We start from the raw sequence: 15,344 nt of genomic DNA, 5'->3' as shown, positions 1-15,344 counted from the left end.
TATAATCCCAGGTAACATGAAGTGGCGGGGCAGATCCCTGTGGGTATTTAAGCATAAAAGGGCATTTTACAAAACTAATTTGGTTGAATTTTTTTTTTTTTTTTTAAGAGATGTAGTTTCGCTCTTGTCACCCAGGCTGGAGTGCAGTGGCGCAATCTTGGCTCACTGCAACCTCCGCCTCCCAGATTCAAGCGATTATCCTGCCTCAGCCTCTCAAGTAGCTGGGATTACAGGAGCCTGCCACCACGCCCAACTAATTTTTGCATTTTTAGTAGAGATGGGGTTTCACCATGTTGGCCAGGCTGGTCTTGAACTCCTGACCTCAGGTGATCCACTCGCCTTGGCCTCCCAACGTGCTGGGATTACAGGCATGAGCCACTGCGCCCAGCCAGTTGAATTCTTATGTATAAACAGAACCAAGCAAATCTATTACCTTTTTGAGAACAGGGATCAGGTTTCCATCCCCCATTTCTAAAATGGCACCTGGAACATAGTTGATTTTTAAATGTTTCTTCAGTAAGCAAATGATTTCCTACCACCACCTGTTATACCATATGCAACTATGAGTTATCTGTAGCCTTTTGACATACTAGTGATAATGAACGTGTTGTTCAGGGACTCAATTAATCCGGTGATTCTCCCTGCATCCCCTCCCCTCCCCTCACACCAGTCTCCCTATATCAAACCCAGAGTGGAGACTGCTTTGAAGCATCCATGAAAACGAGCCAGGTCAGCCTGCAGTTGAGACCAAGAGAAATAACCTTTATCACCAAGCCTAGCAGTTTACATTCCCCTGAATCAACAAAAGGCTAAAAGAATAAATGGTAGATTTGATTTTTCCCTACCTTCTCACTTCCTCCTCCTCAATACAGAGCATTTGATAGAACTTATTTAAATCAGGGGTCTGCTTTTCGATAATTACATTTATTTCTTTAAATATGTGTATTTAAAGCACTTTTTTTTTTTTTGACGTGCTGTCTTCAAGGGTAGGTGACGACTCATTTTCCAACTTGTATCCATATGGAAAAGTGGTTTGGGTCACCCCAAGCAAATGGAAGTAAGCCAATCCAATTACCTCTAAACATCTTTTATCACAAAGTTTTTATTGAACAAAAATAATATGACAGTAAAAATGATACATATATGAAAGTGAATGAAGATCTGCAGTCATAGAAAAGATGTGTACAAAGAGACCAACATTCAGGTTATATAGTTCTATAAAACTTTTCCCATAGCAGTTTAACACTGATTAAGCAGACATAAAAAGGAAAAGAAAGTCATTAATGTTCTTTGAAACCTATTTTCTGAGTAAAATACTTCTGCTAAAACGCACACACACACAGAATGAGGCAGAGCTATACGAGTTACTCTTCAGTTCCTCCAGTTCTCTATTTGTGTTACAGGAGTGTTTTCATCCATCAAAAAACTGTGGTATTTTTGCATTTGTAATAAATGGATCTAGAGCATACATTAATCCCAATTTCCGAAGGAAAAGAATCAGATCTATAGTCATTTAAATATTTCCAATCAGCATTTACATAAACAAGTATACTAAAAATAGTATTTTAAGTTGAGATTTTTGCATATTAACTTCCTTTAGTTTGTCTATAAGAATCATGCATTTTGGATGTGTTCTCTTATCTGACAACACAATTTTAAATGCTTTGTCTTTATGTTTTGTTTGTTTTACTAATAACATAGTTTTGAACCAGTGATGACTTACAGCTAGGCATGGGGGAAACAGAATTGGACTGAGCACCAATCATTGTTCTACCTTCAGTAAGCTGTGCAGCCTTAGGCAACTCCCAGCTTCTTCTGTGCACCTGTCTTGAGCTGGAAACAGGTGGTGGGAAGCATTCTCAAAGGCTTCTTCTCAGTAAATATCAGTTCCCTGGACCAGCTCCTTTTATTGTGGTACAGAATTATTATCAGCCTATGGGGTGGGGTCGGGGGGACAGTAGTGTCTATTGGTGGATTTTGGAACCAGTGTCATTACAGTCAAGGAGGCATAATAGAGTGTTTGGATTTTCATCCTTTGATAAGGGCCCACATCCCCACATACAGAGATGCTGAATTCCAATTGAGAAACCTCAGAATTTCTAAGTATCAAAGCAATATTCTGGTTTTTTCCTGAAAATTCAAGAAATGTGTTTTCTCAAACCTCATTTTTTAATCCTTTCTCATAATCCTGCGACTTAATGCCCAGTTTGGATCATTTAGTCACATTTCAAGTTAGTTTTTATCACTTATAGTTAAGGATTATAATTAATCTTGAATTTAAAGCTTGGTGCTTTTCAGTTTTCTTGGTATTAGAACTTTCCTTCATGTACAGGTGTGGTGGTACCTTTGGACTGGTGCCTGCTGATTTTCTGATGGAACAGAAAATAGGTCTGTATTATCACTACTCCAAATTACATTACACAAAAAAATTTACTGGAGTGTTCCAAGTTGTTATCAGTTCAGTTCCACGATGATGAGGTTCCTGTAGAATTTTTCATCTGTCAGATTTCCTTCGTTCTCCCCATAACTTTAGTAATATATAAAGCAGTGTATCCTCTCTCAATTTCCACAAGCAAGGCCTTTAGTACCTCCAGTTCTCTATTTGTATTACAGCAAGTTTTTGATCTATCAGCAATTGTGAATACCTACCTATACTGATGAAGATACCTAGTGTTAAAAATTGTTTCTTTGTTGTTTGGGTTCATCACCAGTCTGTGAGCTGCTTCCAAAGCATTAGATTTTTAATAGTTCCAGGGGAATCCCAATTTATACTGACACAGTAAATATATCAGATGGTCAGGATTCTCTATGGAAAACTGAGAAAACTAGGGCTAATTTTTTGAAATAAGAATATGCTAACCTAAGAGATATTCTCGGGCCTGGAATAGCATGAACTTGATGTAGCTTTTCCATCTCAGATTTTTGTCTGGGAGGCATCTAAAAGATACTGTAAACAGCTAAGGAGGCTAGCCTTTCAAAGTTCATTCTTTCGAAAATGCACTTTAGAACATTTTCTTTTACCAATGTTTATTGTCTAAATATGGCTTAGTTTATTATAAAAACATTACTTGGACATTTACTGAATTTCAGATCAAAAGAGGTTCTAAGGCAATTCTTAATACAATTGAAAGTAAAAAAGAAAATGTGATATGAATATGCTTTCATATTGCCCACTGGTGAAAAATAATGAAATTCTACTAGAGAGCTGTTTGATACTAATTTTCATCTTTCAAACATTTCCTCTTAATACTAAAAAATATATAAATCATTTACATTAAATGCAAAGGAAGGCACAGCTGGTTATAGTCTATATAAGCACACAGTTTAGCATACGCAGAACTAAAGAGAAAAAAAGCTTCACATCCTTATTAGTTATACTGAAAACCATTAAGAAAAGTTCTTCACTGTCAACAGTGTTCAACACTTAAGAGCTAAAAGGATATAAAAACAAAAACATTAAAATTCACTTAATGCAAAAGATTTTCATATATACTTGAATATATCAAAAACAGTTTTTAAAATGCTAACATAAATCTAGACTATCCATGTTATGAAAAGTGCAAACCAAATTAACAGAGTTTCACAATGTCCTTCTCATGACACAGGTAAACTAGCCCATGGGGACAAATTTGTTTCATCAGTTAATGAGTCCTTAATTGTCACCAGACATCATCAGGATTTCTGAGAGTTCGAAGAAAGCAGTACTGGAGAAGCAGCTCTGTCCAGACTGGGGATTGGCACTGGCATGTGGCCATTAAGCAGTGTGGGGAACTGTAGGGGACAAAAGATTTTTACAATAATTACTGCAAATCCATTGCAAAAAACTTAGGTTCTTTACATTCCCATATAGTCCATAGCAGTCCACTTCTCATCACCCCTGTGATAGAGATTAGTTGCCAGTGTTTTTTACAGAATAATTGGAAGATGACAATGAGATCAAGATTACATAGAGCAAACAAAGGATAAGGCCCACAAAATGTCCCTAATTATTCTATATGCACAGGCTACTAGGAAAAAATATATAATTTATATGTTGCTAAAGCATCTATTTTTTAAAAGTTCTAAGCTACTCAGGATGCTGATAATGCTACAAATATTAAAAGAATGTTTAATATTAAATATGAAAATAATGTTTTGAAAACCATAGACTCTTTATATGTGACTCAGTAATTTCTAATACTATATTTTGAAATTTGCCATCAGTTTTTCAGGGTACTACAAAGATGATTCTTGCAGCTTTTATTCTTCTAAAGTAAGAAATGTATTTAATCTTAAAAGATTTTGAATAGATTATTTTGGAGCTAAGAAGGTATTCTTTCTAATTAAAATATCACACTTAGATCACTCATAAGTGACAAAGAGTAAAATTAATTTCTGTATTGTTGTTAACTAAGATGATAAATAGTAGGATGATAGTATATGCTCTGATAATGAGTTTCAGGTCTGAAACAAATACTACTTGCAACTAGATTCGCATTGTTTAGGATGTGTCAAAAAGATCTCCTGAGCTGTCTTTTCTAGCTTATTTCCTATTTAGTCCAGGTAAGTTAAATATTAAACTTCAGTGCCAAATATCAAATTATGGAGCCTGGCACATGTTAGAAGTACAACAAATACTTTAAGTAAATATGTTTTTGCAGTTTTCAAACTATTTCAGTAACTTGTGTCAAGGGCTTGTCATTTCATTTGATATCTAGGAGCTGTAACATAAGTTTTGTTGTCCCCATTTTACAGATGAGAAAACAGATTTCAAGTAAGTTCTGTTGGCTAAAGGTTACACAGCTAATAAGCAACACAGTCAAGTTTTAAACAAATCTTTCAGTACTAACATTGCATAACTTTTTATTTTGGTAGGAGTTGGGGGTATCTTTAATTACTGTTTTAATTTCTTTAATGGTTATTGGCATATTCAAGGTTTTTCTTTCTTTTCTGGAACTTTGGAATTTTAATTTTTTCTAGAATTTTATCCACTTCAACTGTATTATCAAATCTATGCACATACAGTTTATACTCTTGTTTAAAAAGGTCTGTGCTACTAACCACTCTACTGAGTTAGAGTGAACAATGGAAGATGAGCAGATTTTAAATTTTCATGCTTTTATTTATTTTACTTTATTTAGAAATAGGGTCTGTCTCTGTCGCCCAGGCTGGAGCGTAGTGACACAATATTGGCTCACTGCAACCTCCACCAGCCATCCTCCCACTTTAGCCTCCCAAGTAGCTGGGACTATAGGTGGACGCCACCATGCCCGGCTATTTTTGTATTTTTGGTAAAGATGAGGTTTCACCGTGTTGCCCAAGCTGGTCTCGAACTCCTGAGCTCAAGCAACTGGCCTGCCTTGGCCTCCCAAAGTGCTAGGATTGCAGATGTGAGCCAGTGTGCCTGGCCTGCAGTTTCATTCTTTTCGTTTATTTGCATCTTCTCTCTCTTTGGTCTACCTTATTGGTGTTTTCAAGAGAATCAGTTTTGGTATTGTTCATCTGTTTTGCAAACTAAATTGCTGATTTCTGCCCTTATTATTTTTGTATACTTAATGGACATAGTTTCTCTTGATTAGCCTGGCTTTTCTGACATATTTTTTAGTCATCTTTATTAGGCTCTTCTCCTATGACACTCCCCTGTTTTAAACTGCAACATTTCCCAAACTTTTGTCCCCAGCCACCTTTTCTCCAGTACCATGCTTGGACTTGACAACAGTTTCCATTTTAGACATCTCCAACCAATGCCTCTTTCCCACAAAACCTGCTCTTCTTCCATTGCTCACTCTAAGTCAGTGAGAATGGTGGCTGGGACCACAAACTTAAAGAGTCAGGGCTCCACCACTTACTAGTGTGTTATCTTGAATAAACTAGCCAATATCCCTGTGCCTTAGTCTTATCTTTAAAACAGAATTACTGGCAGTATTAAATGAGAAGCCCCCAAAAGTGCTAAGAACAATGTCTTGCACACAGTAAGTCATCAATCATCAACAAATGTTAACTATGGTTATTTTTTTTTTCCAGACAGGCTCACTGTCGCCCCGGTTTGAGTGCAGTGGTGTGCTCATGGCTCACTGCAGCCTCAATCTCCAGGGCTCAAACAGTGCTGCCACCTCAGCCTCCCTAGTGGCTGGGACCACAGGCACACATGCCAGCACACATGTCCCAAGTTTTGTACTTTTTTTTGTAGAGACAGGGTCTTGCTGTGTTGCCCCTGGTGGTCTTGAACTCTTGGGCTCAAGTGATCCACCCATGTCACCCTCCCAAAGTGCTGGGATTACAGGCGTGAACCACCATGCCCGGCCTTAACTATTGTTATTTAATAGCATTTCCAGTATGTTAATCACTTAGTAATCTTTGCCTCTTCTTAATTTTCACTACCTACTTACTACTCAGACCCATCTCAAAGTCTGCCTCTCTTGAGCTCACCTCTAAAATGTCTTCTAATTATATCCTGTGTCCAATGTTCTAATCTCAAAGAGTGATTCTCTCTTCAATATTTGTAGTATCATTTCCTCTGGCCAGGTATGGTCGTTCACACCTGTAATCCTAGCCCTTCGGGAAGCTATGGCAGGAGGATTGCTTGAGCTCCAGAGTTCAAAACTAGCCTGAGCAATACAGCGAGACCTCGTTTCTACAAAAAAATCTTAAAAATTAGCCGGGCTTGCTGGTATATGCCTGTAGTCCCAGCTACTTGAGAGGCTGAGGTGAGAGGATTGCTTGAGCCCAGGAGGCAGAGGTTGCAGTAGGCCAAGATTGTGCCACTGCACTCCACCTTGGGCAACACAGCAAGCTCGTCTCAAAAAATAAAAATAACAATTTCCTCTTATCTTACTGTTCCTTCCACTTTCTCTTCAGTTCTTCCTCCACACTAGTATCAGTGATTGTTCTCTAAAACGGAGATCTCATCCTCCTACCTCCAGCTTAAAAAGCCTAAACAGTTAACAGATAAAGGGAGAAACTCCTAAGCCTGTAATCAAGGCCCACAGCTGCGTTTCCGACCTTATCTCCTCTCACCTGGTCCCTTCCTAAACAGACTTTCATGTCCCAGTCATTCGGCTCTATTCATCTAAATGTACTCGATCGAAATCCTGTCCCTTCCTCCCAGCTCAGGCGCCACTGCTTGCTTGGAACCTGTCCAGTCTCCAGCTGGAAAGAGCGTGTCTGCCCCTTACTTTCTGCAGCACTTTGTTTACTCATCCATTATTCACATATTCTATGTCCCTACAGTCCTTGTCGCAGAGCATTGCAAATATTTGCTGGGTTAGATTTGAACTAAAAATTACAGCACACATTCTTAATTGAAAACTTAATTAGCTCTACCTTGTTTCAAGACATACCTATTCCTACTAGGCATATTCCACATTGGAACAAAATCTATTTCAAAAGTCACGGAACAGACATCCTTAGACAAGAAGAAAATACTAAACTGTCCAAGAAAAACCGAGTTCACTTTATAAATCAAGGTTCTTTGTTTACATTTAGCACAATGTCTTTGGTGCCTCTCTCCTTACCTAAACATTTCTCAATTATAAAGCATACCTCTGCCAGAAAGGCGTCTTCTCTCTCCTTCCTTGGAATTCTTTAATATCTGCTGTAACCTGCTACAGTAATCATATTAGGGGCCCTTCTGTACAAAAATGCTTCAGCTCTTCAACTATTACCCTGAGGATTCTGATCAACCTTTCCAATCATGATAATAGGAAACTGGCCAGCGTCACTTAAAATGTATAAGCCAAGTGTATTTTTTGTCTTCCTTCATTACATCTATAGCATACATGAAAGAGGTTTGTTGTTATTTTGAAATAAAATTATTTTCATCAGTTTAAAAGGGATGTTGGCCAGCGTGGTGGTACACCTATAGTCCCAGCTACTCCAGAGGCTGAAGTGGAGTTGAACCCAGGAGTTCAAGACCAGCCTGGACAACATATTGAGACCCCGTCTCTAAACTGTAAAAAAAAAAGGTTCTTAAAAAAATAAGACACCGCTGATAGTAATCTGAATTCTGAATATGTATCAATGATCAATTATATTGTCTAGTTTTAAAAATCAGAAAGTATTATTCCTCTACCAAATTTTGTTGTTTACCATTCTTGAAATTGCTATTTTCTACTTTTGCCACACTCAATCGCTCTTTTCACAGGAAGAGTTATAATATTTTAAAAGGCAAAAAGTTGTTTTTCCTTAGTCTCATGGATCCAGCCACAAACAGAAAGCCCAAGGTCATACAACCTGTCAGCCATCCGGAATACCAGTTTGTCTTTCATTTTTTTTAGGGTTGTATTCTGAATGGCTTCAGAAAAGAGAACAGGTCCACCTGGTGAAATTAAAACTTTAAGCAGGTAGCCTTTAAATGCAGTAATTTCTGATGCAGAATTCTAAATATAAACTAGGAACCTCTGGTCTGCAGTGCTTCTCAAATTGGTTTCTGGACTGCGTAGTATCACTAGGAACATGAAAAAAAATGTTTTTGGGCCAGGCACGGTGGCTTACACCTGTAATCCCAGCAATTTGGGAGACCAAGGCAAGCGGATCAACTTGAAGTCAGGCGTTTGGGACCAGCCTGGCCAACATGGCAAAACCCCATCTCTATCAAAAATACAAAACTTAACAGGGTGTGGTGGTGCATGCCTGTAGTCCTAGCTACTTGGGATGCTGAAGCAGGAGAATCACTTGAAGCCAGGAGGTGGAAATTGCAGTAAGCAGAGATCACACCACTGCACTCCAGCCTGGGCAACAGAGAGACTGTGTCTCAAAAAAAAGTTTTTATCAGGCCCTATCCCAGACCTACTGAATCAGAAACTCTGGGAGTGGGGCCCTGCAATCTTTATTTTAACTCACCCTCTAGGAGAGTTGAGTGCTAACTTTGAGAACCATTTGTCTACAGTAGTTACTGAGGACTGAAGAAATGAGGGTGTGCACGTATCCCAACTCCCAGAGATTGATAACGTGTCGAATCACTGTAGACATGAACCATCATTTACTGTTGGGAGAGTTGGGCTGGAAAAGGTATCTAAGACAAGGGATCCCAAAGAACCCCCAGCCAATAGTGCTCCATTGCTTTCCTAGGGGGTTGCCAAGGCCTGCACCAATCAGGTGGCAGAATTCCCAGTAAGGAGAGAAATGAGAGGCCACTTATTATTCACAAATACCTACTGAACTCTACAGAAGCTCTGTGTTAGATTCTAGGATTATAGTATAACAATCCCTACTGCCATGGAGTTTACTGTAACCAAACAATTTCTTTTTATTCTATTAATTTTAGAATTCTGCTGCTCTAATCTTAAGACTTTCAGGAAATGAGGTGTTTTTATCTCCCCACCAAAAGATTAGTATTCCTAATTTTAAACTTTCCTAATACAACATTTGCTCATTGCTTTTTGCTTACTATTTCTAGTTTCTCTTTTCCTACCCGAGCTGAAACTGCTAAAAATCAACATGACTATAGCTCAATTTCTTGTGACGGGAATAAGGGCTGGGAAAGAGACAGAAACCCAATTACTCCAAGCATATGGTCACTTCATGACACCCTACCCCAACCCCACTAGGAAACCAAAGAAGCAAGATGGCAATCAAAACCTCTTTAGTTCCACCCTTATAAAGAGACCCTAAATCCCAGTATGTACAGCTCCTGGCACAGAGGAGGTACTCAGCAAACATTTAACCTTGACAAGCAAAATGACCAGCTCAGATGATCGTGAAGACTTGCACTTACCTTTCTCAGACTTCTCTTTGTGAATTCATTTAGACAGTCAGTAATTACTGAGCCTCACTTGTACACCAAGCCATGTGCCAGATGCTGGGGACACCACAGTGAACAGGATTCCTTTCTGGTCTCGAGGGCCCATAGTTTAGTGGGAAAGATTGCCAGATCAACGGGCAATCATAATACAAAGTGCCACGTGCTAGATGCAATGGTACCCAAAGAGCTGCAACTAACTCAGGGTAAGCCACACTGTGGGGCATAGGATACAGACAAGGATGATGAGAAAAGCTAGAATTAGGGAAAGAGGGAGTTTGCACTGGGTCCACCTTTTCTTCAATCCTGTCCCTAGGATCCTTTCCACCTATACTCAACATATTCAAACAGTAACACCTTAGTCAGTGAATAATGATCTGTGGGTCTCAAGGAGGAAATACTGACTTCTCCATGATAGCAAGTGACGGTCCTGCAAGATTCTAGTGTGTGAATGAATAATGAAGGTGCTGCCTAGTATGGAGAGTTCTGTAAGATAAAGCAGCTAAGTCTTCATTATTTTTTAACCAAATACCCTGGATTCTCCTTTTTCATTACAGAACAAGGAGCTTAATGATGATTCATAAAATGATGCAAGCAATTTTTCTATCCCAGGATGGGGAAATTGTTCACTATTTTTATTTTCACTTTATGTCAAATGAGCTGCTACATTAACTAGGAGGATTAGTATTTTAAAATCTTGTGTGGACTTTTATAAATAATTTTTATTTTCATTTTATTTTAAATAGAGATGGGGTCTCACTGTGTTGCCCAGGCTGGTCTCAAACAATCCTCCCACCCTCAGCCTCCCAAAGTGCTGGGATTACAGGTGTGAGCCATCACGCTGGCCTAAAGAATGATTTTTAAAGTTTTGCCTTTTCCTTAATAAATTTCCTGTTTTCATAAACAAATGAAAATATGCAAAACACTTCAAGAACTTAATTGTTCCACGTATGGGCGTCTGGCATGAGTATGCCATTTCTGCCTCAATGAAAGTGTCTGCCTCTGAAGGGCGTGCAACCCCATTACGTGAACCCCCTTTGGACATTTAACATTTTAACCCAACACTGGGCAAAACTCACCGTTACCTCTGCAGATTTAGAGAAAAAACCATCCCTCAGAAGTGTAATGTTTAAAAGTTCATTTCCAAACGCTCACCTGGAACAGCGTGCTTGGCCCTTGCAGCCTGGCAGGACTCAGTGGAGCAACTGGACTAAGGCTGCTCCAGAAATGTATGCTGGAGAGCAGCGGACTCGGAGTCAGAAGCAATCCATTTGGTGTCTGGGAAATAAAGCAAACAGACTTCTTCATATAGGTTCACCTGACTCAGGCCGTGACCAACAGAGCAGCAGAGAGAGGTTAGGTAGGCTAGGCATGGACCAGGAAATGACCTTACCATCTCAACTGGCAACGTTATTTCTGTGGGGCTGTGAACAGTTTAATTTTAATTTTTTTTCTTTTTGAGACAGTCTCGCTCTGTTGCCCAGGCTGGAGTGCAATGGCGCGATCTTGGTTCACTATAACCTCCACTTCCTGGGTTTGAGCAACTCTCCTGCCTCAGCCTCCAGAGCAGCTGGGATGACAGGCATCCACCACCACACCGACTAATTTTTGTATTTTTAGTAGAGAAGAGGTTTCATTATGTTGGCCAGGCTGGTCTCGAACTCCAAATAATCCGCCCACCTCGGCCTCCAAAAGTGCTGGGATTACAAGCATAAACCACCAGGCCAGCTGGCTAATTTTCTTCAATGCTAATTTTATTAACACTTTCATAAAGGAAAAAGGTATTGACACGTTACCTTCCCTAAACATTCTGGTGGAAAATTCAAGTTTGTATCAACTTTCATCCGAATGGTTTGTTCAACTTGTTCCCCTTCCCAGATTAAACAAGAATTAGTATACAAACAAAATGGGATCCAATAAAGGGGCTTTAGTTCTTCTTATCTATACTTTCCTGTTTTTCTACAGTGGACATCTATTACTTGGGTTACAAACACACGGTTTTAAATGGTCTCCATATCCACAGCTGTTAAGGATTTGGGATTTGCTGTTAAAATACCCTGTAGTAGCCTCTTCAGAAGCTCTGAGCCGGGTTTTCCAGATTCCATCTGGATGTGGGGTCGATGAGAATTCATTGCGCTGGCAATGGTTTGGGTGGGGGCAGGGAGGGCCCTTTCTTGTCAGATTGGGTGTAAAGCCAAAACCCTGGGTTTCCCAGGAGAGTTCCAAGGACTGCATTTGCTTGCACACATGCAGCAGGAGTCCTCGCCTGCAAGCCAGCTGGAGGGCAGAAGAAACACCCGCCCAGCTGCTAAGTCTGCACGGCTTTTATTCTCAGTGGAGACGAGCTCCCCGGCCCAGGGTGGTTTTGTACCTTTGGAGACTAGAAGGAGTCCCTCAGTGGTTTTGTGATGTCAATAAGGTGCTTTGTGTCAGAAGAACCACAGCAAAGGTGCCAGCCTTTCAGATTGCACCATGCTGGATGCTAAAGTGTTATTTTTTCCTAGAATTGGCCTCCGTAGCGTCATTAATTACCAACAGCATTTGGCTTAAACCTAAATTGAAAGGTCTGCTCTGTTCAGCAGAATGGAGACAAACATCCAAAGTTCCTCAAACTGTGAAGCTGCTGAAATGTAAACACATTTATACCAAATTATTTGAGTCGTTGGTTCCATGGCATTTCCTACATACTCAATGACCTATGAGGTTACTAGAATAAATACATGTTTTGAATAAGCTTCCCATTTGTTCTAGTCCAAGGCAATTTCACAAGCATGCCAGGCCATCTGGCCTAACAGTTAAAACTTAACGGCTCAGCATGGGCTCTGCCAGGGTTCCAATCTCAGAATCACTACTTCCCAACCAGGTAACCTCAGGCAAGCCACCTAACCTCTGTCTGTCTCAGTTTCCTCATCTGTAAAATGGGGAGAATAAAAATGCCCACGTTACAGGGTTGTTGGGAAGATTAAATAAGCTGATCTACTGCAAGCTCTTGTAAGATACGTGCCTGGTAAACAGAAATGCTCAACAAGGGCCAGAGGCGGTTAGCTGGCTAGGTACGCTAGGTACTTCATACATGTTTTTGAACGAATAAATGGATTGGTAATTAACTGAAAGCATACGTGACATACTTACTAAATGTCTTTCATCTATGTGAGGGAGAAATTCTCAACTGTATACAGAGAAGGACTTAATCCTCTGAAACAGACAAACTGAACTGAGTCAGCCTGGACTTGGAGGCTACTCTCAGTTGTGTTAGGCTCAAGGCCACAAGCTCAGGTGTTCTGGAAACTAATATCTGCATGTTACTCTGGAGCAAGGTTCCAACCACAGTATGTCACATTAACATGTAGTAACCAGTGTGTGTTCAAGGCCTCCTAGTTTATCCATCAATGAAGGCTCTCAAAGCTCTAAAGAGACAATCTTCTAAACCACAAAACACAGCTATCCTTCTCTCCTCCATGGCCATCATATACCCATCCTTTTTAATCCTCTGAGCAATGTACAAGGTCTAGAATTTCTATTTCTCTAGTCTAAAATGTATACCCATGTCTGGATTTGAGATGTTTGCACATTTGTTTCTAAGGAATACATGATGTACTCAGACTACAGTAGCCTTCTGTTTCTCATCTTTAATATGTCTGAAATGTCTTCTATAATATATGCAAATAAACACTGTAAAATGACTTCATTCCTTCCTCTTCCTTCTATCCCTGAAGTTCTCCCTGAAAATCCTGTGACCTTAAAGAACCATGTGGTTTCTTTGTTAAGGAAAGTTCCTACAACGTGTGCCCTGGGTTATCTCCGGGACAGTGTGAGACTTCACAGCCTCTCTCCATACACTCCAGGAGTCAGGCAGAGTGGGCTGAGCCTGAGGGCCAAGGGCTAAGGAAGCCACAGCAAAAAGCGCTGTCTTCTTTCCTTCCCCAAAGACAGTCTCTTAACGAGCATGGCAGATAAGGAGCTCCTAATCCCATAGATCCAGGAAAGAGAGTAAGACCCTCATCCCAAGATCCCCTTTTCATTTTCCCCACTCAGTTCAGCTTCCACTTCCACTTCCACTTCATAACGTCTCCTAAAAAGGCTGCACATCTGAGCTCGCCAGGGTGAGCTGGCATCCAGGCATGCCCACCTGTGCACCCCTGCCCTGGCCCTCTACCTCCTCCTCTTGCCTTCCTCTGCCCATCAAAATGCCACCTCCTCAAAGGACACTTTCCTGATCTCCCCTCAACCACATGGGATTTCTTATTTCTGAATCTTTGTAACACTTTGTGACCATTTTTTTCTTAACATTTAACATGTTCTGCCTCATATTACGGTGATGGGCACATTTTTCTTATACCTCTTTCCGTAGCCTTTTGGATATCTGCTCATCTTTATTCCTCCTGTACTACTCAGCTCCTAAATACTGATGAACTGGAGCCATCCACAGCTCTAGCTGGGTCCCCCCTGGCTTATCGTTTGTTGGGCATCTCCACTCGGGTGCACCACCGTACTCAAACTTCACGAAGCTCAGCACCTTCCCACATCAGTGTTTCTTAAGACTCTTCCCCTGCTGTCAACAGGACCACCATGTATACACTGCCTCAACAAATACTGACCGAGAGTGCAAACTGTGTTTCAGGTGCCACAGATGAGGATCAAACAAGACATAATCCCTGCACGCAGAGCCCCATCTACCACCCGCATCCCAGTCCCCACCGTGCAAAATGCCTTTCAATAACTGCAAGCTCCGGACATAGCTTCTGGAGGCGTCTCACAACTGGGCCTCCTGTTTATCCCTCATTTCCATTCCTGCTGCATCCAAGCCCCTATCACCTTACAGATGGCATTCCACAACAGCCACCCAGGCCAGTCCACCTACCTCTGGTCTCCCCATCTATTCTGTACCCCATCACCAAATCAACCACCCCCAAACATGAGTTCACTCAACATTCAGTCACAGTTTCAGAAAGGATGTGATGTCCTCCTTAGCCACAACAGAAGGTTCCCCATAACCTGCTTTCATACACTTGCTAACTTCTGAGGACTAAGCTCTGATTTTTTATCTTGCCCAAATTCCTAGGCAGGGGTGTAGGGAGTCATGCCCTACAAACTGTAAATTTTCATTTGACCCTATATATGGTGACTTACTTTTCAGTCTGACTCTGGCATAATATTATGAGACAAGGAAAAAATATTTAACCCCAAAATGCATTTCCTTGCCATACCTTGAAATTGCCTGGCAATTTCATGACGTCTCATGCCTCCCTAAAATATACAAAACCAAGCTGTACCCCGACCACCTGGAGCACATATTCTCAGGACCTCCTGAGGGCTGTGTCACAGGCCGTGGTCACTCATATTTGGCTCAGAATAAACCTCTTCAAATATTTTACAGAGTTTGACTCATTTTGTCGACGCTTTCCTCCCCGAACCCTCTTACTTGGTTTGATGTGTACTGAGCTTTCCTCATATGCATGGAGGACCAGCCATTCCAACCCACCAGTCCTTCAATGCTCCCTCGGAACTTCCCTGACCACCCAGCCCAGCCCATAGTTCCCTGGGCTACAGGCCCTCTCTACAAGTGACCTCATCCATTCCCATGGTTTCACCACCCTTTGCATGTTGATGACTCCCTAACCTCCTC

The 15,344-nt window shown here is 40.8% G+C and overlaps 1 protein-coding gene across 2 annotated transcripts in view; it reads right to left on the bottom strand.

The window, feature by feature from the left end:
- Positions 1–1,086: 1,086 nt before the first annotated feature.
- The window catches only part of ELK3 (ETS transcription factor ELK3), a 78,343-nt gene continuing 64,085 nt past the window's right edge, over positions 1,087–15,344 (bottom strand). For both annotated transcript variants that reach the window (XM_005571917.4, XM_065524673.2), the window contains exons 4-5: positions 10,874–10,996; positions 1,087–3,771 (exon numbers count right to left, since the gene is read on the bottom strand). In XM_005571917.4, coding sequence (XP_005571974.1) covers positions 3,673–3,771; positions 10,874–10,996 — 222 coding nt within the window. In that variant the 3' untranslated portion in view covers positions 1,087–3,672. The remainder of the gene's footprint in view (positions 3,772–10,873; positions 10,997–15,344) is intronic.

Source organism: Macaca fascicularis, chromosome 11 (genome assembly GCF_037993035.2).
Source record: "Macaca fascicularis isolate 582-1 chromosome 11, T2T-MFA8v1.1".
Classification (NCBI taxonomy): Eukaryota; Metazoa; Chordata; class Mammalia; order Primates; family Cercopithecidae; genus Macaca; species Macaca fascicularis.
The sequence above is the reverse complement of the archived record's forward strand: the minus strand, read 5'-3'. Positions and strand labels throughout refer to the sequence as shown.